Source organism: Gouania willdenowi, chromosome 18 (assembly GCF_900634775.1).
Source record: "Gouania willdenowi chromosome 18, fGouWil2.1, whole genome shotgun sequence".
NCBI classification, from domain to species: Eukaryota; Metazoa; Chordata; class Actinopteri; order Blenniiformes; family Gobiesocidae; genus Gouania; species Gouania willdenowi.
In genome coordinates, this window is record NC_041061.1 from 10,216,946 (window position 1) to 10,243,446 (window position 26,501).

The 26,501-nt window shown below is 34.3% G+C and overlaps 1 protein-coding gene across 1 annotated transcript in view; it reads left to right on the plus strand.

Moving 5' to 3' along the window:
- Nucleotides 1-26,501, plus strand: part of LOC114480867 (RELT-like protein 1) — a 36,081-nt gene extending 9,580 nt beyond the window's left edge. The window contains exons 2-8 of the mRNA XM_028475297.1: nt 675-902; nt 11,510-11,581; nt 16,565-16,619; nt 23,341-23,580; nt 24,693-24,819; nt 25,687-25,731; nt 25,793-26,501. Of these exons, the coding sequence (XP_028331098.1) occupies nt 675-902; nt 11,510-11,581; nt 16,565-16,619; nt 23,341-23,580; nt 24,693-24,819; nt 25,687-25,722 (758 nt within the window). The 3' untranslated portion in view covers nt 25,723-25,731; nt 25,793-26,501. The remainder of the gene's footprint in view (nt 1-674; nt 903-11,509; nt 11,582-16,564; nt 16,620-23,340; nt 23,581-24,692; nt 24,820-25,686; nt 25,732-25,792) is intronic.

Below are 26,501 nucleotides of genomic sequence, written 5' to 3' on the forward strand. Positions count from 1 at the left end.
CACTAAATGGATCTCCTCAAACTCATCTGTGTTCAGATAAAAAGTTCACCTTTTTTTTTTTTTTGCATTAGTTTCTACTTCTACATATAAATGATATACACATTCTGTGTTTGTTATAAATCCAAGGTCGATGTTACTGGGAGATGAATCTGTTACTAGGGGTGTCCCGATCCGTTTCCAATATCGGTCCGATATCGGATTTTATCGGACCACATCTAAAATCTACAATATCATAACCGATAAAACCATTTATTTTGTATTTATTTTATTCAGTTGTAGAATACTGTAGATATTATGTTGAAGGTTAAAATGTATGTAACCAATTGGTTAATAATAAATGGGTCAGTTTTTCTCATACCTACTGTTGCTGACTATTTACAGTGTATTTTTTCACTATATTACACATTGTTACACTTTGTGGTGAAAATACCTTCAACTGCTAGTAATCACCTTGTTTATAATGTTCATTGAGTTGTAAATGCACTGAAAATTTAAATGTATTTTACTCCAGATATATATTTGCAAGTGGCAGCACATGTACAGTATATCGTCTTGATTTTAGATGATGATATTGTCGTTAAGTATGGATCAACCTCCATCAAAGTGCAAACAAGATAGCAGTGGGGCTTCCTCTGCAGTGATTTGTTGACATTTCTCCCCTCTCCCCCCTCCAGCGTCTCACACCACACTAACCAGCACTAAAGGTGGATCCAGCACACGGAACCCAGATTTCACCGCCTTCGTCCTGGTGCCCATCTTCTTCTTCCTGGGTCTGCTCGGGGTGGTCATTTGCCACATTCTGAAGAGGAAGGGCTACCGGTGCACCACGGCCCAGGAGGACGAGGAGTGTGCGAAGGAGGAGGAGGAGGAGGAGGAGTGCAGGGATGAAGAGCTAGGTACAGGTAAGGACTGAGGGAGGATCCGATGTGGGCCGAGTCAGACGTGTCACAGTGTGGCTCCATTGTTAGATTTACCTGCTGATTACGTCAGTGTTGTAAGGTTATCCATCATCTGTTGTGTACACAGAACACACCCAGGAGGCATCATTCACTGTACTGTCGGCTGGCACACACGTAAAATCTTTAGTTTGTCATTTTTAAATGTCAGGCTGCAGGTGTGTTTATTAATGCGTACAGTATGAGATTTAATGGGATCGATTCAATTACCCTGTAAACACATTGGCCTTTTATAACATAGGTAGGGCCCTATAAAATCAATGTAATTTTTTTTTAAATGATCTTTTTTTAGATATATTTCATAAATGTTTTCAGAAAATATTAGCTTTTAACTCGATCCGCGTCTCCACGATTCCCATAACGTGGAAATTATATGGCCCTACATATGTATTTATAAAACAAAGTGTCACAGTGCCAACAATTAGTTGAACTAAAACAAAAAACTCAAATGAACTTGAATTATTTTGCACTTTAAAAGTATAATTTCTTTGATTATTTTTCTTATGTTTAAGGTTAAAATTTCCGTTACCCATTGGTTAATAATAAGACGATTGTTCTCTGTTTGAGTAACATCACTGGATTAAGCCTTTTCTAACATTCCACACTACAAAATCAGTAATGAAAGCATATATGGTTCATGTCGTTATCACATTGTATTGATATTGGCATCAACCAATACGCAAGGCTGCAATATCAGCATCGTATTAGGGCTGAACTATTAATTACATATAGATATTCTCACATATCATAAAATGCAATTTTATTTATTTATTTATTGAATTTATTTTGTCTTGTCCTGTGCTGTTAAATTCAGAGTGTTAAAGAAGTGCAGTCCACATGTTTCATGAAACGTAAAGTTAGTTAGATCTCTTGAAGAGATAAAGCCTCAAATTTGTTTGCTTTATTGTATAATCTTTGCTTTAAAATTTACATTTATGTTTAAATAATCTGAAATTGTTTATTATAAAACAGATTGATTTATTGCTTGTGTTCATTGAAAAGTACATGACTAGAGGCCCTTAGAAAAAAAATCACATATTAAATCGCAGTATTGAGGGGAAAAAAAATCACAATTTGATTATTTTCCCAAATCGTTCAGACCTACATCTTATGGGAAGTGGAAAAGTTGATTGGACACGCCTACTTTTATTCATTATACTGACTGCAGACAAGAACGTTCAAACATAGAAATTCATCAGTTTTTGTTTTTTTAGCTTAAAGGTTCCACAGTTTAGCAAGTAAATCATGCCAAACTTGTCCAATAGGGTTTATCGAGGTAATTTTTGTAATTTAAATTTCTTTTCTTCAGATGGGTGAAGGTAACCGCACTTTCGGCATGTCCGTTTGCTACACTTGCGACCAGTTTAATAGGAGAAAAACACCTGTAAAATTCAGTTTCCCAAAACCTGCATGTGTATATTCTGTCATATTGCATAATGTATTATTATTATCATTGTTGTTGTTTTATTATTATTATTTTACTGTTAGCGTTTTTCACCAACCACCAAAGCAAATTCCTTGGATTGTGAAAATTCTACTTTATAATAAAACATTTTCTGATTCTGATTTAAAAAATAAAACTTAAAAAAATGTGTTAAAATAAATGAAAAATAGCCGAGATGGGCAATATTATCGGCCCACTGACATTATCAAACAATATTGTTCGTAAAATTTAATATGGGTTGACATCGGTTTCTGTTTTTCCACTGATATTGAGAACCTGTTATGCACTGTTGTTTCAGACGTTAAAATAAAAAAAAGTTTTCCTTTACTAAAGTTGAATAACTTATTCTCATGATGTTTATTTGTGGAATACATTCAATGGGGCATCACATTAAAAGTAGGCTTAACCTGTTATTTTCATGGAGACATTTATTATATTATTTAAAATTAGATTGAGGGGGAGGGGTTCTATGTATACATCAGTATCACTTGAGATCCGAAATTGAAAACTTAGTATTGGACATTAGCGAAAAGCTAATATCGATAAATATAATAAATAAATAATATTGCTATTTCTTTGATTTTCAGCCCTAGTTTCCTTTGCTCGTTCCCAATAAAAGCCAGTTTGTGTAACGCAAACAGAGGGACATGTTGACTTTGTAGTGTCTGAAATTTCCAAGTTGGATTAGATTTGAATCTAAACCCAGTTTCAAACTGAATCTTTCATTGTAGCTGTGATTTGTTAGTCTGCGACGTGACAGCTGCCACGTTTATTTACTTATAGAAATTAAAAGAGAAAACTCTGCTCAAACATACAGTTTGCAGAAAGCTTTTGTGCTGTTTTGTTTGTATTAAATGTCAGATCTGTTTAATTGTTACTGAGAAAAAAAACCAGTACGTGCAGAAAAACATTTGATTTTCACTTTCACAATAATTGGATTCTAAGTGTGGCTCTGGGACTGATTGTGTGTAATCATTTGTCTCTGTATATGAATTAAAGTAAACACAAAGTGTGGATGAAGTATGGTAAATTCAAAAAATGTTAGTGCACAGAATAGGGAGTGAAATGTATTCTTTATAGAGCGTAAGAATCATGTAATTCATTTATATTTGATCAGCTTGGTAAGAAAAACTGTGTTATTAAGGAACTACCCTAATTAAAGGTCAGGTTTGTTTTGCACACAACAGTGTTTGTGTAGTGTTCACACTGATATCACGCAATGAAAAAGTCTCTCTGGGTAAATGTTGTAATCTGGAATTGATAAACTATACGTCTAAACTTTTTTATGATGAAAACCGAGGGATGAGGAGATAATCATGAATATGCACATACTGCAAAGTCTGTAATTAAAGAGCTATGACGGTTTCTTTTGTTATAACGCACTCATTCATATCAATTAGGTTTTTTAAGGAGAAGTTTGATTACAGTGGTTTTAAAAGCCTATGACACATAACCTGTTAATATAGAGATGTATTAATCCAGTTCATCACATTAGTGCTAATTAGTGCTTTAAATAGTGGAGTTGGGATTGGAATTGGGATTGCTGGTAATTGTTAGAATTATCAGTAAAGAAATTGATGAAGTCGTCACTGCTCAGGTTGACAGGAATAGAGGGTTTAACAGAGCTGTGGCTTTTGGTGAGCCTGGATACAGTGTTGAATAGAAAGAGAGGATTATTCTTCTTTTTCTCTGTTTGAGTTGAATAATAACAGGTTAGCTTTGCGAAGCTAACAAACGTTCTCTCCAGGCAGTATGAACTTCCACCATGTTTGAGGAGAACCACTTCCTTTCTAATTTTTGCGATGCCTGTTTTAGAAGATGCGAATTAGATTTATACCAGGGGCGACCTTTTTATGACATATCGTCTTCTTTTTAAGCGGTGCATCATACCTGTTGAGGTATCATATGGGGCAGAGGTAAGCAGTGATGGAACTAAATCTTTAAATCTCACTACAGCTTTTTCGGACAGTGATCTACTATAGCGTACTCTTCTCTCAGAGTTTAAGCAGGCTGATATTCTGAATTTAAAGGATAACAAGAAGTGATCTGAAAGAATAGGATTTTGAGGATATATTGTCAGGTGCGAGGAAGTCTCTGTCCTAATGGTGCGGGGGTTGCTAATTTCTGTGAGGGATCATCATCTGGCATTGAAGCGGTGCAGCAGTAGGCGGATTGGAGCGTGCTTGTTGATGGCTGTGTGTGCGGAGCTAGCCTTTGGACTGCAGCTTTGAGGAGTTTTCGACGGGTTGGAATTTTATCCAAGTGGTGGTGGTGGCGTTTTCCTGGCGGTTGTTTCGGTCGGCTTAATTGGACTGAGTTGGTCTTTGTTTTCATATGAGAGGGCTTCACAACGATTGCGGAGAGTAAGCAGAGGGGGGTATTTTTTAAAAATTTTAACGGTTTCACGGTATATGACGGTATTTATTTTTTCACAGCATTTTCTACTGGTTGAGAGAGGAATTACTGCAGTAGATTGCCTCAGAATGGTCTATTTTACTGTCATGATGAGTGAATATTTTAGAATAATAGTAGTAATACAAGTTTGCAACAGCAGCCCAATGGCTGACACTGTCTTTTTCATACCATTTTGTATACTTTTTGTATACTGAAATTTCTAATTATTGACAAAGCAATGTATATTGTATTGTTTAGTATCGGGTAGGACTGCTCAATTAATTGAAATTTGATTACGATTTTGGTTATGACACCCAACAATTACAAAAATAACATAATTGAGAAAAAATGATCATTTAAAAAAAAAAAAAAAAACGCATGTTTTATTCGCTAAATAAAACAAATCCACTATTTCGGACATCTACGAATAATAAAGTTTGGCACACACGTTATTAATACTAACTTTTAGTTGGTTAATCCATGCACATGCAAGCTCCTCCCCTCCACCCCGCCCCTTTCATAGCCAAAGATTTTAGTGTTTGAAGGATTTTGTTTTTGTTTAAAGAATATATTTTATGTTTTTTTTTTTTTTTTTTGTACAAAAAGTAAATAACAATTTGTTGACAAATAATTGTTTGAATAATTGTGACTTCAATTATGACTAAAACAATCGTGATTATTATTTTTTCTATAATCGAGCAGCCCTAGTATCGGGATATATCGTATTGTGACATGCTAATCGTGAATCGTATTGTCTGATTCATGGCACACCACTTGTTGAAACCAGACGTCTGCTTTCAGATGACTGTTGGATTGACTTTTGATAAGCTTTGCAGATGATTCGTTGTGCCGAGACCACAAAAATGTCCTGCAAACTGTGTATTAAGAGTTTTATTAAGAAAAGAATAAGCTTTTTAACTGCATAGAATTCCTAGCTGTCTGTAAATAGATGGTTTATAGCTACCCAAAGAGCAGGAAACTGAACAATCTGGCAACACAACTTAGATCTCAGAGCCTTGTTCCATTGAAGACAGCAGTCATCTATTAAATTGATAGAGCAGCTAAAGTAAGGTCCATTAGTTGATCAAAGTGTAATGCGTCATCAATAGCTGTTGTATTACATAGAGCTTTTTTTTTATTTCCATCCCTGTCAGTATTTTCTCTACTAGTCAAAAACCAGGTTATAATAAATCAAAGACGAGAAGTTCCCTCCTCCTCGCTAGTATTTACGCTCTACTTCTACATTCCTGGACCACAACAGAGGCTCATGTGATTTTTATGACACCATGATGTAGACTCACAGTGAATGGTTAGAAAAACAGTGTGTGTGTGTGTGTGTGTGTGTGTTTTCTAAGGCTTGTGGTCTAATAGAAACCAGGAAGTCTATAGGTATTACCATCACTCGTGTTCTGACAAAGCAAAGGGGCGTGTCCAGTTCACTAAGGTGATGCCAAAAGGAAAGTATCTGTCATGACGGCACAATGAGTTCACTGCACCCTATCATTACTGCACGTGTCAAACTCATGGCCCGGGGGCCAAATCCGGCCCTTTGGATCAGTGCTTCTCAAACTATATTAGCTCAAGTACCCCCTTTCTCTAACTTCTGAATCCAAGTACCCCCTTTTTCCGATGACCACACTTTGCTCAGAATTTTCTGAAAAAAAACAACTATAGAGCATAATCTTGGAATGAATGAGTGAATACACTACAATTTTAAAGAATCTCATTTTGTTTAGAGAAACAGTATTTAGTGCCTCCTGAATAGATTTATTTCTATAGTTTTTATCTCCTCCTGATGTGGTACCAAGACTGACATTTGTATTTTCAGTTCATGCTCTAATCAAGATCATTTCTACCATCATTTTGTGTGTTTTTGGTGTCATTTTGTATATTTTGGTGTTGTTTGTTTCATTATTCAGTGTATTGTTCTTTTATTTTGTGTGTTGTTGTATTGTCTAAATTATTTTCTCTCTGTGTGTGTTTTTGGTGACGTTTGGTTGTTATTTTTGTGTTTTTTGTAGTAATCTTGTGTATTTTTCTCAATTATTGTCTTTGTTGCCGTTTCGTGTGTTGCTGGTAATAAAAATTAATTTTTCTCTCTTAATGCATTTGTTTTTGGTGTCATTTTTTTTATTCTTCGGGATATTTTTCTCTTGTTTTGTGTTTTTATTGCCGTTTTTGTGTTTTTATTTAAATTATTCTCTCAGTCTGTGTTTTTGGTGTCGTTTTTGTATATTTCTCTCTTATTTTTTGTGTATTTTGTAGTGATGTGTTTTTCTCTCATTTAGTGTTTGTTTTGTGAGTTGCTGGCAATATTTAGAATGATTATCATTTTTAACTAAAAATAAACATTATAAAACCATATATTTTTAAATGCTTTCATTTGTTAATTTTCTTCTCTCTTTCTCTCTCTAAAAAATGACAGAAAAAAACTAATTTATGTCTAAATTACCAAATATTTCAGTTGTAGATATCCAGCCCTTCTAAATACATTACACACATATTAATAAAACTCTACAATATTTGCAGGATTGAATTTTTCCCATGCTGATTGTAGTAATTTTAAATCTGATATTGTTGAAAGAACTAAATTTTCCTGAAATGATTACACATAATTTCCCTCAAAGTAAATAAAAATTTCTTGCAAAATCAATAAAATTTAAAAGTGAAAATCCCGCATGGACGATTATCTTCATGTATCATTTATACATTGTGTAAAAACTTGGACAATAATGTTGAAATTGCTCGTTTTCCCGCCTAAAATCTGTGGCCCACTTAAGATCAAACTACTTAGTATTTGGCCCCTGAACTAAAATGAGTTTGAAACCCCTGCTCTACTGGTTATGACTCCCACACCACAGCGGTGGGTGCCCTTTATGTATAAACTATATCCACTGTTTTCTGTACACCCCACTCCCCATAATCTAACAATTTAATGGCTTATGATTTACTTTATGTCCAAATAGGAAGATTTAAGGGCTTTTAGTATTCCCTTAGTAATTTATAGGCACAAGACAGGTTTTGGGAAGCATGAAGTTATTACACTAGACTTGTAATTTGTGTTCATACTGTATGTCCAATATCAAGGCTTCATAAGTGTTTACCTCCAGGTTTTTTTTGTCTTCTTCCTAAGAACACACTTCTAAACATATTAGTTAAATATATTATTATATTATATTAGTTTCTTTTTCTTTTGATCTTCCTGGGAGCTGTTTTAAGAGAGCGTTTTGGGGTTAACAGCCTTGCTTAAGGTGGTCATTAAAGTCGGCCTTTAACTTCCTGACTGTACTCATTCAAACTGGGAAGTGGGCTTTTCTACAGTAGAGTGACCATATTTTGATTTCTAAAATAGTGAACACTCGGACCGACCTCGGCATACTCAGTGTACTCAACGTTTTCTTGAATCTGCCTTGTAACGGCAAAATACAATATAATAAATGCATTATTGTCAAAAAGGTTTAAAAATACATTTCTCTTTTTATAACGAAGACTTAAAAAAAAAAAATCAATGGTCACTCAAGTCAGTCACCTTTATTATGCATTTTAACAATCTGTCCTTCAAAAATCTCATATATACCATCTTAAAATCTCTCAATCATTGCAACAATATCAGAAACATCCCCTCCTAGACATTAAAACTATAACACAAAACTTGAGGCTTTTAGAACAGTAAATAAGCATTAAATATACACTTCAATAAATAACATTTTCAATAAAATCTCTTTCAATCTCTCTCTTTCTTTTGGACTTTGACCCTCTTTTCCTCTTGTGTGATGATCCGTACCTTAATGAACCATATTAGCTTTAAAGAGCCACCCCTTAGCTTTCAGAACCTGGTGGAATTTCTCAGATGGAGCAAATTTTTAGCAGAGTTAGTCTTAAATTACCGTGTTCAAGTTCCCTGGGAAACCCAGGAAAGATGGGAAAAGAGGACATGTTTGGGTGAAAGTGGATGTATGGTCATTCTAACCTACAGGCCACCTTTGTCTATGTGGTAGCCAATTCTACAGAGCTAGCATGATAAGTCTGTAGAACTAACATCCAAGTGGTAGAGTAACACGACAAATCCAGATTTGTTACAATTTCCTAAATTTTTCTCACACAAACCCGCTTTTTTAACTAAATTACTCCAAATTATTAACATTTTTGAGGCAGGTGTGTGTTGGAGTTCAGCAGAGGGATGTGATTATTAGCATGCTAAAGCTAATGTGGTTTTAATGAGCTCCAGGGCCTATTTTTACCATTATGAACCAAAAGCCTCTTTGTTTATCGCTAAACCTAACCCTTAGAATAGTGTTTAATCACCATGGACATACTTTAAACAAGGTTTTCTCAACTGAAATCAATGCACATTTATTGGGATGAAAGTACCATACACCAAAACTGATTAAAATGAAAACTACTGACAGAATTAAGATGCAGGAAATTAAACTTGTCTTGCCCCATGAGAGAGGTTGAAGAGGACTTGTCATTGCTCACCTGTACACCACCTTAGTACTTATCTTAGTACTTTCTGTTAATCATTTGGGGTTTTCCATCATAACCACACTCTGTGTTATTTCTCATTTGGCTCCACACCCATTCTGTAACGTCAAAGCAAAAACACAACCTTGCAATTGTTGTCTTCATTTTCACGTGGATTAGATTTAATCAAGATGGGATGATAGACGATAGGAAGTGAGGAAATGCCTCTCTAGGGTGTGTGCTGAGGGGAAACCATTGAATGTGCAATCTTATACACAAATATACAAGGAAATGCATAATGACTAATGTCTTTTACTAGTGTTGTGGCACAAGTCACGGCATTATACAAGACCATAACTTAGCAGTGGAATAAAAGCTTTAAAGGGATACTCAACCCATGTTACAAAGAACGCTCAACTGAGAGACTGAAAGACTAAAACGCATAATTCTGACCTCCGATGGTTACTAGGGATGTAACGATTCACTCAACTCTCGATACAATTCGATTCACGATACTGGGTTCACGATACGATTCTCTCACGATTTATTTTACAAAATGGGACTGTAGACAAATGATGAGTGAAAAATATTCCTTTTTTTGGGGGGGGGGGAAGAAACTAGAAAATACTGTACTATTTTCCTTTTATTTTTCATTGTCAAAAGAATCCCTTGATAAACTGTTCAAAACAATGCAATTTAACTAAAAATAAATCTTGAATGAAATAAATAAAGGAATAATACAAATGAAGAAGAAGCCTATTAATTTAAATTCTGGTTCTATAGTAAACAATGCAAAACTGCATAATAGTTATTTTTCTTTTTAAAAGTGCAACTGAAAATGTATTTTGTGCCTTAACAATTGGACTTAAAAAAAAAAAATTGCACTGTATTTATGTCAGATATTTGTTGGGACCAGCAGAGGGCGCTGGTAACCCAGTGGTCGGTTGGCATGCAGATGTTCTTGCAGTGAAGAAGAGATGTTATGCTAGCAGACAGACCTAATAGAAAAACGTGACTTTTACAGATATTCACGTAATATTACAAATATTCTTTTGATGCTAAAGGGGTAAGGAATCATTTATGAACATGTTTAAGAGTAGAAGGCAGCCAGAAAGAAAGTAGTAGCCGATTCCACCCTCCGCGTACACTGCTGGACAAGAGAAGGATAAATATATAGCCCTCTGCTGTTTAAATAAAGTACTGCGATTCAATTTTCACAGTATCGATGTGAACCATGATACTTATGAATCGATTTTTAACTGCCTCACGATTAATTGTTTCATTTCTAATTGTTACGATAGTGGTGTAGACTTAACCCTTTTAAGGCGGTTTCCATGTTTCTTTGGAAATTCTATACCCACCAGCATTTTCAAAGTCTAATTTCTCTTTTCCTGGTAAGTGGTAAGAAATCTGTCCAACCGTAAAGTTCCCGTCATAACGTCCAAGGAACTGGATGACACGACTAGGCACTAAAACGACAGATTGAATTGTTATTGCGCGAGCTTAGTATTAGTTTAGCATTAACCTAGCACTAAGTATTAGCAATAGCGTAGCACTAACTTAGTATTAGCCTAGCATTAGCTTAATATTAGCCTCGCATTTGAATCGGTATTGGCACTAGCTTAGTATTAGCCTAGCATTGGCTAAGCACTAATTAAGTATTAACAATAGCCTAGCAATAACTTAATAATAGCCTAGCATTAGAATCAGTAATGGCACTAGCTTAGCTTTAGCCTAGCATTAACTTAGCACTAGCTTAGTATTAGCCTAACATTGGCTTTGCACAAACTAAGTATTAGCCTAGCATTAGCTTAACTATGAGGTAATAATGTACCTAGAGAAATCCCATGCAAGCACTGGGGAGAACATGCAAACTACACAGAAAGAACAGAAGGATTTGAACCCAGGACCCTCTTGCTGTGAGGCCGACGTGCTACGTCATTGTGTGCCTGAAACGGATAATACTTCCTTAGACAATGTGAAACCACTTGGTCACAAAATCTTTGTGCTCCCATTTATAACAGCATCAAAGCTGATGAGGCTGGTGTTAAATGACAGTGATTTGGTTATTCACATTGCCGTGGTATTAATAATAACGATAATATTAATAAAACATTTTATTTGTATTTTTCTTCACAAATGGGACAATTATGAAGTAGTGTTATTGATTGATCCAACTCTTTAGTCCATCTACGTGTTTCTACTGCGATACGACACAAGTATTAACACACGTTTTAATTGATCTTTCCAGATATGAACGACACCATCAGTGAAAACAACGACACTGTGGGTCAGATCGTGCGTTTCATCATGAAGAATGAAGGTACGTCAGTATTAATCAACTGGCCCCATGTGGGATTGATTGTTGTCCCTTGTTTACCCTCCTGTGAAACTCCATTGTTTTCTGTAGGTACAAACTACTCAGACACCTCACAGGAAGGAAGTCAGTATGTTGGTGGATTTTCCCACAGGTTTTTGGCTCAGGATGGAGGTTTTTCTCACACAGGTTCATCTCTGGGACAACGTTTAGAATCTAAGGAGGTGATTTAGAACGACAGCAGTTTGTGTAATCAGGCTGTTCGTTATGGTTTCCTGTCGCCTTTAATCTAGATACCGCTGAGCTTTTGAGGGACGAGGGAATGCTTTGAGAAAGCTTGGGCCACACGTGTAGCCCTTGATCTAAATATGTGTGGTCAAAGGAACAACAAAAGTACACAAAATGACTCCAAAAGGTTACATAATAACCTTAAAAGAAGAATGCAAAATTACACAAAATAGAATAGAATAGAGGGGAAATTCACTTTTGCAGCAACATAATAATACAAGAGCAGACGGGAGAAGCAAAAATCAATATTAACATAGATTATAGTGCAAAAATGTAGCGCTGTTGTTCCGACATAGATTCGAAAAGAAAAAAAACCCCAACAAAACAGAAATGACAAAAAAAACGCAACAATGTGCAAATGACACCCGAAGGAATTGGGTGAATTGACTCCAAAACTATTAAAAATGTCAACAATAATGACGGAAATATATAAGAAAATGACTCAAAGTTGCATAGTAACTTGTAAAACATAAAAATACACAACATGTCAGGAATGGGACAACAACTGATAGAAATGTACACAAAATAACAACTAACAATACACATGGCCACTTCAGAAATGTAAAACGACAACAAGAATATGCAGAAATGACACAAAAATGACACAATTATATTAAAAAGGTCTCCAAAAATTAGCATACTCACTTCAAAAACACAAAAAAACAACAGAAAATACACAAACTGTCAGGAATAGGACAAAAAATAACAATAACGATGCACATGACGACTTCAGAAACATAAAATGACGACACAGATATACAGAAATGACATGCTAATATAGTCTTATTACCACTTACTAACACTAATATAGACTTATTAATGCTTATATAGTCTTTATTATGATGAGAAGGAGAAAAACACATTTATATGGGATTGGAGGTCTACTAATAGCCATTTTTCCCCAAAAAAATTATCTTTAGTTCATCTTTCCTGGTGACGGTCATAATTATGCTCAATAAATGTATAATTTTTATTTATTTATTTTTTTATTTAGGAAAGAAAACCATTGCATAGTTGTCTTGAAAAGCTTTCCCTACATGTAGTCATTTAAAAAGGGAAAGAGGACAATTACAACTACATCCATAATATCTTCTTTTTTTAAGTGTTCTCTGCAGACTACATTAAAAACTCAGAGGATTATTGAATATTAGTGAATATATTTAGATATTTTATTTTTTTAAACTTCTTCAAAAAATTTTTAAAAAATCTGTTTTTTCAGTTAAGGTGGAAAAAGTCAAATCCTATGGAGGGAAACAGCTTCTCTGTTGAAAACGGCAGTCGTTCTTATTTATTGCTCTCTGTGTACCAGTGTTTCAGTCCACAAACATGCTTAATAGGCCCACGAGAGTCTCCATGAAGTCACCATCATGAAGGATCTCTGACTGTAGTCAAAACACTGTAAACACTGCCCTCTGCAGGACATTCACTGGTAACACATGACATATCTGATCATATGTGAAAAAATAAATAAATGTCTGCAGGAATGATGATTAAAAAAGGTTTCACCAACAGGTTTGTTCAAATGTTCTGCTGAGAACGTTTCTTTTTTTATAATGTGAGAGAATGTGAAAGTTGCTTTTCTGTCTCCAGATTTCTGAATAGAATAAATTAAAGAAGCACAAATATACGGAAGCAGATTAGGGATCATTTTGATGGAGAAAATAATTTTGGACAAATCAAGAATAAAGTCAAAATGTTGAGACTAAAGTTGAAACATAATGGTCGAGACTAAAGTTTAATTGTTGAGATTAAAGTTGAAATATAATGGTAGAGATTAAAGTCTAAATGCCGAGATTAAAATTGAAATATAATCATTGAGATTAAAACCTAAATGTTGAGAATAAAGTCTAAATGTTGAGATTAAAATCTAAATATTGAGAATAAAGTTAAAATATAATGGTCGAGATTAAAGTCTAAATGTAGATTAAAGTTAAAATACACTACCGGTCATAAATGTAAGAACACCACAGTCTCATATATACCGTCTTAAAATCTCTCAATCATTGCAACAATATCAGAAACATCCCCTCCTAGACATTAAAACTATAACACAAAACTTGAGGCTTTTAGAACAGTAAATAAGCATTAAATATACACTTCAATAAATAACATTTTCAATAAAATCTCTTTCAATCTCTCTCTTTCTCTTGGACTTTGACCCTCTTTTCCTCTTGTGTGACGATTTCATCAAAACAAAGCGGCATCTTTGATGATTCTGTCACATTTGAGTAAAATTACCTTAATGAACCATATTAGCTTTAAAGAGCAACACCTTAGCTTTCAGAACCTGGTGGAATTTCTCAGATGGAGCAAATTTTTAGCAGAGTTAGTCTTAAATTACCGCGTTCCCCGAGATGCGTTCAAGGTCAAGGTCATGTCTATGTGGTAGCCAATTCTACAGAGCTATCATGATAAGTCTGTAGAACTAGCATCCAAGTGGTAGAGTAACACGACAAATCCAGATTTGTCACAATTTACCATCTTTTTTAACTAAATGACTCCAAATGACTTACATTTTTGAGGCGTGTGATGGAGTTCAGGGATGTGATTATTAGCATGCTAAAGCTAATGTGGTTTTAATGAGCTCCAGGGCCGATTAAAGTCTAAATGTAGATTAAAGTTGGAATACACTACCGGTCATAAATTTAAGAACTTTTTCCAGTTTTCTTTTTACTGAATATTATTCAGTTTATTGTGTCATTGCACTTTGAAATGAAAACATTGAGCAAATAAGCAATTTGAGTTGAAAAAGAAACGATGGAATCCATGAACAATACTGTTCAGCTGGTGCTCAATAGGGTCTTGTACCACAGTGTGTTCCAACACTGCTTTTATGCAGACAGAGGGGGTTTCAAGGCTGATTCAACCTTCATTACTGCAGAACAGATTTAAATTTTTAACCCACTTCGCGTTCCCTGAAAAAGGCCTATTTTCTATAATTGTGAAATGAAAGTTTTGGGAAACCAAACCTCTTTTTATTATTATTATTTTTTTTTTTTACCTCTGGCTTTTCAGTTCTTACCTTTGTACCATTTCAAGCTAGTCATTGAACTTGCATGACTTGAATTGCAATAAATAAGTGGAAAAATTAAGGTGTTCTAAAAAGTTTGACCGGTAGTGGTAAAATGTCGACATTAAAGTCTAAATGTCGAGAAATAAAGTTGAAATGTTGAAATATAATGTCGAGATTAAAGTGGAAATGTCTGGATTAAAGTCGGAAAAACAAGAATAAAGTAGAAATTTCCGTTTCTGTAGATTTGAATTTAATAGCAAACCTTAGACTTTTATCACAATATTGTATTTCAAGTTTATTTTCAAAATTTTGACTTTAATCTAATTTTTCAACTTTAATCTCATCATTTAGACTTTATTCTTTATTTTCCCAAAATTATTATTTTCATCAAAATTGGCACTAATCCGATTCCAAACAAAAATGTGTGGAGTTTTAAAGATGTGTTTCTGTTCAGTGAGTATTTTCAAAGTAAAACTTGCTGGATGACCCCAGGGAGTAAAAAGTACTGGTATTGTAAAAGTAAACCTACTGGTACATAGATATAGTAATTGAGCATTTTTTAAGGGTCGAGAGTTCCTGCAGCGCATCCCTCGTCCAACTAGGGGCATGAGGCACGATTTTGGCGCCCGAAACGCGTTTGGTGTGAACGCGCCGCAAGTGATTTCATGCCAACATTTCGGATATTTTCGGAGACCTGCCATTATGCTAACTTCCGGTTTACTTTAAAACAACAGCGCTATTCACAAAAGGGTAGAAAAAAAAACTAATGGAAGACGAGAAGATATGCTTTTATTTTGAAAAGGGATGTTTGATTTTTTTTTTTAGCTTGAAGCAGGTCTCTGTACGATTTTATGTTCCACTTGCAAAGCATCATGGGGCGGTTGAGTATAACGAGTGTGCCCACCGTGCATAATTAAAAAATGTAAACGTACTACATACTAGTTTTGATGTTACATTTACGTTAGTCGTAGTATGATTTCCTGAGGCGATGTTTGGCTATATTACAGTGGTTCAATAAAGAAAAAAAAAACTTCAGAGTGCGTTGTTTTTTGTTGCTAAAAACTTGATCTAAACCAGCATCAAACAAGGACAACATTATTAAAACATACAGTAAATGTAGTCCAGAGGTCCTGGTGCAGCTAAAATCACAGAGGCAACTTTGACTTTCTAACTGAGCAGATGTTTAGGTAATTCATCATATGATGAGACTTTATTACATAAAGTCACCCCTCTGTGACTCTCCTGTGCTCTCCATCTTCTCCTGCGCGCTGTGAACCCATCACAGCAAGTCCCCAGAACAGAATTATGCTAAATTAAAGCATGAGCTGAAGGAGATTAATAGCATCACACAGGCAGATGGAGTAAACACACATTAATGATTCATAAAGAGGGATTTCTATCCAGCCAAAAATGCACGTTCAGCCTTTTGTTTGATGGACAGTCTACGTGGTTATGAAACGGTGCATTTATGTATGTAAATACGCCACACACATTTTTTAAAATATAAATTAAAGGCTAAATATGTAGAAGAAAATGAAGATAAACGTTTGCTATTATTTCTATTCCCCACAGGTGAGCGTGGCAGCCACCCTTCATTAAACACTGCTGTTAAAAGCACTGACGCGTTCTTTCTCTTTGTTAATTCCCAACATGACTCCAATTTTCTCTCTCTCTCTTTCTCTGCTCAGCAAACTCTGACGCCCTCAAAGCGATGGTCCATGAAAACAGCATCGACTCTGACGGGTGAGTGTTCTTCACTTTAAAATCTACTGAGCTGTAGTGGTAGTAGCCTGCAGTATTAACACTAATATAGTTTTATTAACACTAATATAGTCTTATTACTGCTTACTAATGCTACTATTGTCTTACTAACACTAATACGTCTTATTAACACTAATATAGTCTTATTACTGCTTACTAGGGATGTAACGATTAATCGTAAGGCAGTTAAAAATCGATTCATAGGTACCACGGTTCACATCGATGCTCTGAAAATTGAATCGCAGTACTTTTTTTCACCAGCAGAGGGCGCTATATATCAATCCTTCCAGAAGCGGACGTGACGGGCGGAATCTGCTACTATTTTCTTTCTGGCCGCCATTTACTGTTAAACATGCTCATAAATGATTCTTTACTCCTTTAGCACCGATAGAATATCTGAAATATTACGTGAATATCTGTAAAAGTCAGGTTTTTCTATTAACTCTGTCTGCTAGCATAGCATCTCTTCTTCACTGGTGGAATAACTGCATGCCAACCGACCACTGGGTTACCAGCGCCCTCTGCTGGTCTAAACGAATATCTGATGTAAATACAGTAAAATGACTGTTTTTTTTTTTTGCTTTTTTTTTAAAGTCCAATTGTTAAGGCACAAAATACATTTTCAGTTGCAGTTTTAAAAAGAAAAAGAACTATTGTGCAGTTTTGAATTGTTTATTATAGAACCAGAATTTAAATTAATAGGTTTCTTCATTTGTATTATTCCTTTATTTATTTCATTCAAGATTTATTTTTAGTTAAATTGCATCATTTTGAATAGTTTATCAAGGGATTCTTTTGACAATGAAAAACAAAAGGAAAATAGTACAGTATTTTCAAAAAAATAAAGGAATATTTTTCAGTCATTTGTCAACATTCCCATTTTGTAAAATAAATCGTGAGAAAATCGTATCGTGAACCCAGTATCGTGAATCGAATCGTATCGGGAGTTGAGTGAATCGTTACATCCCTACTGCTTACTAATGCTAATATTGTCTTACTAACACTAATATAGTCTTATTGCTACTTACTAATGCTACTATTGTCTTACTAACACTAATATGTCTTATTAACACTAATATAGTCTTACCACTTACTAAGAAGACTAATATTGTTGCATTAACGCTTACGAACACTAATATAGTCTATGAATGCTTAATAACACTAATATAGACTTATTAACATTAATAGTCTTTTTAACACTAATATAGTGGTATTAACACTAACATAGTCTTTTTTACCACTTATTAACACTAATATAGTTGTATTAACACTTACTAACACTTATATAGTCGTATTAACACTAATATAGTCGTATTAACACTTACTAACACTAATACAGTCTTATTAACACTTACTAACACTAATACAGTCTTACTAACACTAATACAGTCGTATTAACACTAATACAGTCGTATTAACACTAATATAGGCGTACTAAAGCTAATATAGTCTAACTAACAGTCTTACTAACACTATTGTAGTCATATTAACACTAATATAGTCTTACTAACACTAATATAGTCATATTAACACTAATACAGTCTTACTAACAGTCTTACTAACACTAATGTAGTCGTATTAACACTAATGTAGTCGTATTAACACTAATACAGTCTTACTAAAGCTAAAATAGTCGTATTAACACTAATATAGTCATATTAACACTAATATAGTCGTATTAACACTAATATAGTCTTACTAAAGCTAATATAGTCGTATTAACGCTAATATAGTCGTATTAACGCTAATATAGTCGTATTAACGCTAATACAGTCGTATTAACACTAATATAGTCTTACTAACAGTCTTACTAACACTAATATAGTCGTATTAACACTAATATAGTCTTACTAAAGCTAATATAGTTGTATTAACACTAATATAGTCTTACTAACAGTCTTACTAACACTAATATAGTCGTATTAACACTAATACAGTCTTAATATAGTCGTATTAACACTAATGTAGTCGTATTAACACTAATGTAGTTGTATTAACACTAATGTAGTCGTATTAACACTAATGTAGTCGTATTAACACTAATGTAGTTGTATTAACACTAATGTAGTCGTATTAACACTAATGTAGTTGTATTAACACTAATGTAGTCGTATTAACACTGATGTAGTCGTATTAACACTAATGTAGTCGTATTAACACTAATACAGTCCTACTAAAGCTAAAATAGTCGTATTAACACTAATATAGTCGTATTAACACTAATATAGTCTTACTAAAGCTAATATAGTCGTATTAACGCTAATATAGTCGTATTAACACTAATATAGTCTTACTAACAGTCTTACTAACACTAATATAGTCGTATTAACACTAATACAGTTTTAATATAGTCGTATTTACACTAATGTAGTCGTATTAACACTAATGTAGTCGTATTAACACTAATGTAGTTGTATTAACACTAATGTAGTTGTATTAACACTAATGTAGTCGTATTAACACTGATGTAGTCGTATTAACACTAATACAGTCCTACTAAAGCTAAAATAGTCGTATTAACACTAATATAGTCGTATTAACACTAATATAGTCGTATTAACACTAATATAGTCGTATTAACACTAATATAGTCTTACTAAAGCTAATATAGTCGTATTAACGCTAATATAGTTGTATTAACACTAATATAGTCTTACTAACACTAATATAGTCATATTAACACTAATATAGTCTTACTAAAGCTAATATAGTTGTATTAACACTAATATAGTCTTACTAACAGTCTTACTAACACTAATATAGTCGTACTAACACTAATACAGTCTTACTAACACTAATATAGTCGTATTAACACTAATACAGTCTTACTAAAGCTAAAATAGTCATATTAACACTAATATAGTCGTATTAACACTAAAATATAGTGAGTGTCCTTCAGGTTAGAATCCACTGAGTCAGTAGTAATACAACCTTCCCACCAGGTGGCGCCACCAGTGTTATCTTTCCTCAGCTCCTTGTGGTTGGTAAAGTTCCATCAGAACGACAGGAACAGTGGAGGCAATCAGGGCCGTTTTTCCTCTGATTCTGGTTTGATTGAGGCCACGCAGCTGGAGAACACTTCCCAGTGCATTATGGGATTGGTAAAGCTGCATGAGCGTTTACGTCTAGTATCCCTCAGTGGGGAGCAGAGTGCAACTGGGACCTTAGATTACAGAAGGAATCACTGGTTCTGCTGGATGATTTTTCTTGTCCTCACGAGGGGGGATGGATTAAGATTTAAGAGCAGCAAAAGTCTGCCCCCCCACCCACCCCCCCAACTCCACCTCCTCCCCCTGTTTTTCAAAACTTGAGTCACATTGTAATAAAGTTAAAAGTTTGATATTTAATTATAGCTAATGCGCAGCAATGGTTATTATTCATTTGTTATTAAGTCAAAGATCTGAAAATAAACTAATTGCATCGTGGTAATTTGACTCCATTAGTGGAAAAAAAAATAAGAGCGAAATTTACCAAACATCATCAACCACGACTCCAAACTTTTCTCAGTTTATAACACGTATACAGTCTTTGTAACAATAATTAACACTTATAAGGTCTTACTAACTCTAATGTATGCTTACTAACACTAATGTAGTCTTGTTTACAGTAATGTAGCATTTACTACAGCTTATTAAAACTAATGTAGTCTTATTACCACTAATGTTGTTTTATTACTGCCTATTTACACTAATGGAGTCTTATTACTTCTTATTTACACTAATGTAGTCTTATTACCACTTTTTAACACTAATCTAGCTTTATTACCATGTATTAACACTAATGTATCTTTATTACTGCATATTAAAACAGATATATCCTTATTACCGCTTATTAACTCTAATTAGACGTATTACCGCATATTAACACTAAAGTATCTTTATTATCACATATTAACACTAATATATCCTTATTACAGCTTATTAACACTAATTAGACGTATTACCACATATTAACACTAAAGTATCTTTATTACTGCATATTAGCACTAATATATCCTTATTACCGCTTATTAACACTAATCTAGCTTTGTTACCGTGTATTAACACTAATGTATCTTTATTACCACATATTAACACAGATATATCCTTATTACCGCTTATTAACACTAATTAGATGTATTACCGCATATTAACACTGAAGTATCTTTATTATCGCATATTAACACTAATATATCCTCATTACAGCTTATTAACATTAATTTAGCCATATTACTGCATATTAACACTAATGTATCTTTATTAGCGTTTATTAACACTAATGTATCTTTATTACTGCATATTAACACTAATATATCTTTATTACTGCATATTAACACTAATTTATCCTTATTACCGCTTATTAACACTAATTAGACGTATTACCGCATATTAACACTGAAGTATCTTTATTATCGCATATTAACACTAATATATCCTCATTACAGCTTATTAACATTAATTTAGCCATATTACTGCATATTAACACTAATGTATCTTTATTAGCGTTTATTAACACTAATGTATCTTTATTACTGCATATTAACACTAATTTATCCTTATTACCGCTTATTAACACTAATTAGATGTATTACCGCATAATAACACTAATATATCCTTATTACAGCTTATTAACTATAATTTAGCCTTATTACCGAATATTAGCACTAATGTATCTTTATTATCGCATATTAACACTAATATATCCTTATTACCGCTTATTAACACTAATTAGACGTATTACCGCATATTAGCACTAATGTATCTTTATTAGCGTTTATTAACACTAATATATCCTTATTAGAGCTTATTAACACTAATTAGACGTATTACCGCATATTAGCACTAATGTATCTTTATTAGCGTTTATTAACACTAATATATCCTTATTAGAGCTTATTAACACTAATTAGACGTATTACCGCATATTAGCACTAATGTATCTTTATTAGCATTTATTAACACTAATATATCCTTATTAGAGCTTATTAACACTAATTTAGCCTTATTACCTCATAATATCACTAATTTAATCTTATTACACTATATAGTCTTATTACAGCTTACCAACACTAATAAAGTTTTTTTTACTGCTTATTAACACTAATATGGTGTTATTAACACTTATTAGTGTTTATACAGTTTTATAAATGCTCATACACACAGGTAATGGTAATGGTGACACAATGTGTGTTAGGTCTTATTTTTATTCACATTAAAGGTGAAGTTTGTCCACCCATCGGTTCCTCTTTCTGCTTCATTGTTTTGCTGTAACTGTTGCAGACATAGTTTCATCCACAGTCTTGTTGATGTTATCGTTTCATTTTTAATTAACAAATTATTAATACATTTTCATAAAGTTTTAGTTTGCGTGCATTATTTATTCATTTATTTTTTTTACAATTTAGTCATTGTTGCGTTTTTGTCACGTGACAAAGTGCTTTCTGCAAAAACTATGTAAACTTTGCATCAAACAAAATCAACACTGATTAATATGTTTTTATCTTTATCGTCAACATCTTTATATGAAATTATAAAGTGTTCCCACTTCATTAAAAGTGATACATAATAACCCATCCCATGAATGCACTTTAGATGATTGGTCTTAAGCTGAATAATAGATCTTTGTTACTAATTAGTTTAAGAAGGTTAAAGAAGCTGCCCAAATTCTAAAGACGTTCAGAAAGTTCTTCTGTTTGCGTAGTTTTTGGTGTTGTTTCAGTCACGTCATCTAATGACTCAGGCTGACATCATATCAATGTCTCATGTGAAGCATCACGTTAGTCCTTGTGATACTTGTTGTCCTGGTGGGAATGGAGATAAAGAGAGGATGAGTGTTATCCTTAGCGAGGATTAGCTCTGGAGGTATTCTGCCGTCACAAACGAAACGACAATGTTCTCCGTTGTTCAAATATATATACAGCAGACCTACATATAATCCATGATCCTGCCTCTTTGGCACTGAGCCAGTTGATCACTTAGAGAGGCTGGAGCTGAGGTCAGGAGACACATCCATAGGCAGAATTTATTGAATGCTAATGTCAGAGGGAAGCTGTCCAAACAGGCATCCTAAACAACCTTTTTAAGCCAGTTTTAAGGCTTAAACATGGATAGATTGATTCCAGCAACATACTTTTTGTCTTCTTTTTGAATAATATGTTAAGGTCTTATTTATTCTTCGGAAATTCACTTTGATCTCCTGCGACATGTTTCGACTGTCAACTGCCAGTCTTCGCCAGAGGCGTATGTTGATCGCTTTGATGTTTCCTTGACTTCCCGCCTACCTATTCCAGCAAGATTCTTTTTGTTTTCTTTATAAATAATATTATATAAAAGAGTTGTTTTTGAATTCTATTTTACGAGTGCAGTGTCCGTAGGATGTATGTATTACTATGGAAAAGTGGGAGGTTCAGTAGCTTTAGTGTCATTAATCCACAACAGTCAGTTTAGATGCACACAGAGTTTGTAAAGCATTTATGACATCATTTATTAACAGTATCATTGCAGTCCCAAACAAATCCGACGTCGCACACCCTTCAACCAAGCAGCAGCCGTGTTTAAACTCTCAGGTCAGTCTGATCCTGATCTGCAGAGACGCACACAGACCTGATTTTCCACAACTTTTTAGTCATGTGACTAATCATTGTGATTACTCTCTCTCTCTCTCTCTCTCTCTCTCTCTCTCTCTCTCTCTCTCTCTCTCTCTCTCTCTCTCTGTCCGTCCTCAGTGCTCCAGTCACTCCTACGTCCCCCATGGCAAGCTCCCCTCCCATGACGCCCATCTCTCCGGGGGCACCCCCAGGGGCCCCCAAACACACGTGCAACCACCTGCACACCATCGGGGGCCTGGGAGGACACAAGAACATCTGCAACCGCTGCAACCTCAAGAAGTGGCCCCTGATGAGGAGGCCCTCGGCAGGACGCAGGACAGAGCCCAGCCGGGAGGTCACCGTGCTGGCTGTGGGCAGGTGGGCGGGGCCTGTGGGATAAAAGGGGGAGGTGGGGGGAGTGATTGTAGCAGCTTTAAAATGCAAAGGAGTGGACAGAGGAAAACAAAGAGCTTCATGTTGGTTCCAAGGTCAGCAGTTAAATATTAACTAGAAACATTCATCAGGAAAAAAACCAGCTGAACAAAAGCAGTGACGTGGAAAACACACCATTGCTTTCTTATGTTCTTGTTCCCCTTTACTTTTTAATTTTTATTTTTGCTTTATTCATTTAGTTTGATTTAATTAATTCTTTTTGAAAGAATCTATTCAGTTATATTTATTTTAGTTTTTATTTATTTATTTTATTTAGTTGGTTTGGTGTATTTAGTTTGATTTAGTTATTTAATTGATGTACAGTATGTATTCTTTTTATTTATTTAGTTTCATGTGTTTATTTAGTTCAACTGCATTATTCAGTTTGATTTATTTATTTATTTATTTATTCAGTGTGTATTTATTTGTTTTTATTCAAATAGTTTGGTTTATTAATTTATTCGTATTATATAAATATATTTATTAGTTTGATATATTCATTTATTTATTTACCTTTTTAAATAATTAGGTTAGTTAGTGAATTTTTTTAGTATGTATTTATTTTGTGTTATTTATTTAGTCTAATTTATTTATTTTTACTGAGTTTGATGCATTTTGTTTGTGTTTGTTTTTATTTGTTTATTTGGGTTTATTTATTGAGTCTGATTTATTTATTGTTATTTAGTTAGTATGACGTATTTATTTAGTTTGATTCATTTATTTATTGAATTTGATTTATTTAGATTAATGATGTTCCACTACATTTTTTTGTGATGACGTTCTCTGCTGCAGGTTGACTTCTGAACAAATTATTACTTATTTATTATCCTTGTTGTTTAATTTATAATTGTATTTAAATACATTTCCAGTATTTTTCATTTATATTTAAACATGCACAAAAATAGACAAACTTCTCTTCACAAATCAGAGGACAAACAAAACCTCCACTGTCATGTTTAGGGGGGGGGGGGTGTGTGTGTGTGTGTGTGTGTGTGTGTGTCTGACACACTGAACATCACTTATTTAGTTTAACTGCTTTGTGTATTTGATTCCTTCAGGTTTCGTGTGACAAAGTGTGAAAAAGTGTCCCGAGAGCGTCGCTCTCGGCTGGATTCCTACCGTAGCGGCCCCGTGTCACCCACTGAGGTGGAGCTGAAGAGCCGCAACACGTCAGAGTCCCAGCAGGTCAGTGTGGTGCTGACAGCTCTGTTTATATATACGCTACGGGAACAAAAAAACACCCAAACAGCAACCTGTGGAGGCAGTACAGCTGCTTAGTTATGCAGAAAAGTAAGTGAATGGAGTCATTAATCAACCTTCTTAAATTCCTGATAATAATATTCCTGATAATAAATTGTTGAATTATCCACTAACGTTAATTAGTATTACGGGTGTGCATTGCCATGAATCGGCAATACGATTCACGATTTTACATCTCACTACTAAACAATACGATTATACTGTATCTCAATACTAAACAATACGATATATGCCAATATTTCCTAATACTAAGCAATACTGTATATCCTGTTTTATATCCTGCAATACGAGCCAATGCAATTCAATTTCGTTCGTTCTCATCTGTACTGTAAAATTCAAGTGTGAATGACAATAAAGAAAGTCCAAGTCTATAAGCTGATATCACCCTATACTAAACAATACAATATATGCCAATTTTAAACGATACCATATATCCCAATAGCATATATCTCAAGACTTAAACATGATATATCCCAATACTAAACAATACAATATATCCCGATATATGCCAGTACTAAACCATATACGATATACATTGTGATATCAATAATTACAAAATTCACCTTTACTAAATAAGTACAAAATGGTATGAAATACAACTTGTATATTAAAAAAAATTAAAACTAGCGAGAACAAGTAAATGTGACCGGGCATTATGCATATGTTAGCGCAATACGAAAATTGCGTGGTGAAATAACGCAATATATATATATATATACACCCTTAATTTCCACCCACAGTCCCTCATTATAGAAAAGTGTTGGTGAAACTGTTCTGTTTTTTCCCCTCTAGGAGGAAATGAACAGTTCAGACAAAGAGAACCGGTAGAAAACCCAGGTAACGTCTGCACTCACCATGTTTTTCTTGACAACATTGTCTCTGATTGTTGCTTTTAAAGATTCCAGCCTTCCAAAGAGAGACGAGAACCAACATTAGACTCTATTAAACCCAAAAACTCATCTCAACATCAGCACGGGAGGAGTGGGCGGGACCAGGAATCACTCCTCCTCCACTTTGGACGAACTCTGCTGCTGCTGTTGCCGGTGCTCATTTCACACAAAGGAAAGGGACAGATGTCAGAACATCTGCTTCACGATGAGGCGGGGACATGAACCACAGCTTTACCACCATATGTTTTAGCCAAACATTGTGCACTTGTTTTTATACTTTAAAGTGTGAAAGTTGATATTTGGACGCCGTGCGTTGGGTGATTCATAGGAAACACTCCAAAACAGGTGCAGTTGGTACGGGAAGTTGCCTGCAAACCGGAAGTTGGACCAACAGGAAGTGTGCACTCGCCACAGGATGTGTGCAAGGTTCACGTTGCAAGTTATGGAGCATCACATTAAGATTTATTTTACTATTAAACGTCTTAGTTGCTTATAATAGACGATCTCTTGGAGAAAATACCAAGTGGGAACTAAGTGTCAACCATGAAAATATTACACACGCACAAAACTACGGTGGCCCTGAAGTGCAAAGCGGGAATGTAAAAGAGAGAACATTCGTGTTTTCTTTTTTTCTTTTGTGTTTGTTTTTTCTTTTTTGCATTTCTTTTTTGTGTTTGCGATTTCTTTTTTGTTTTCTTTTTGCGTTCGTCTTTTGTG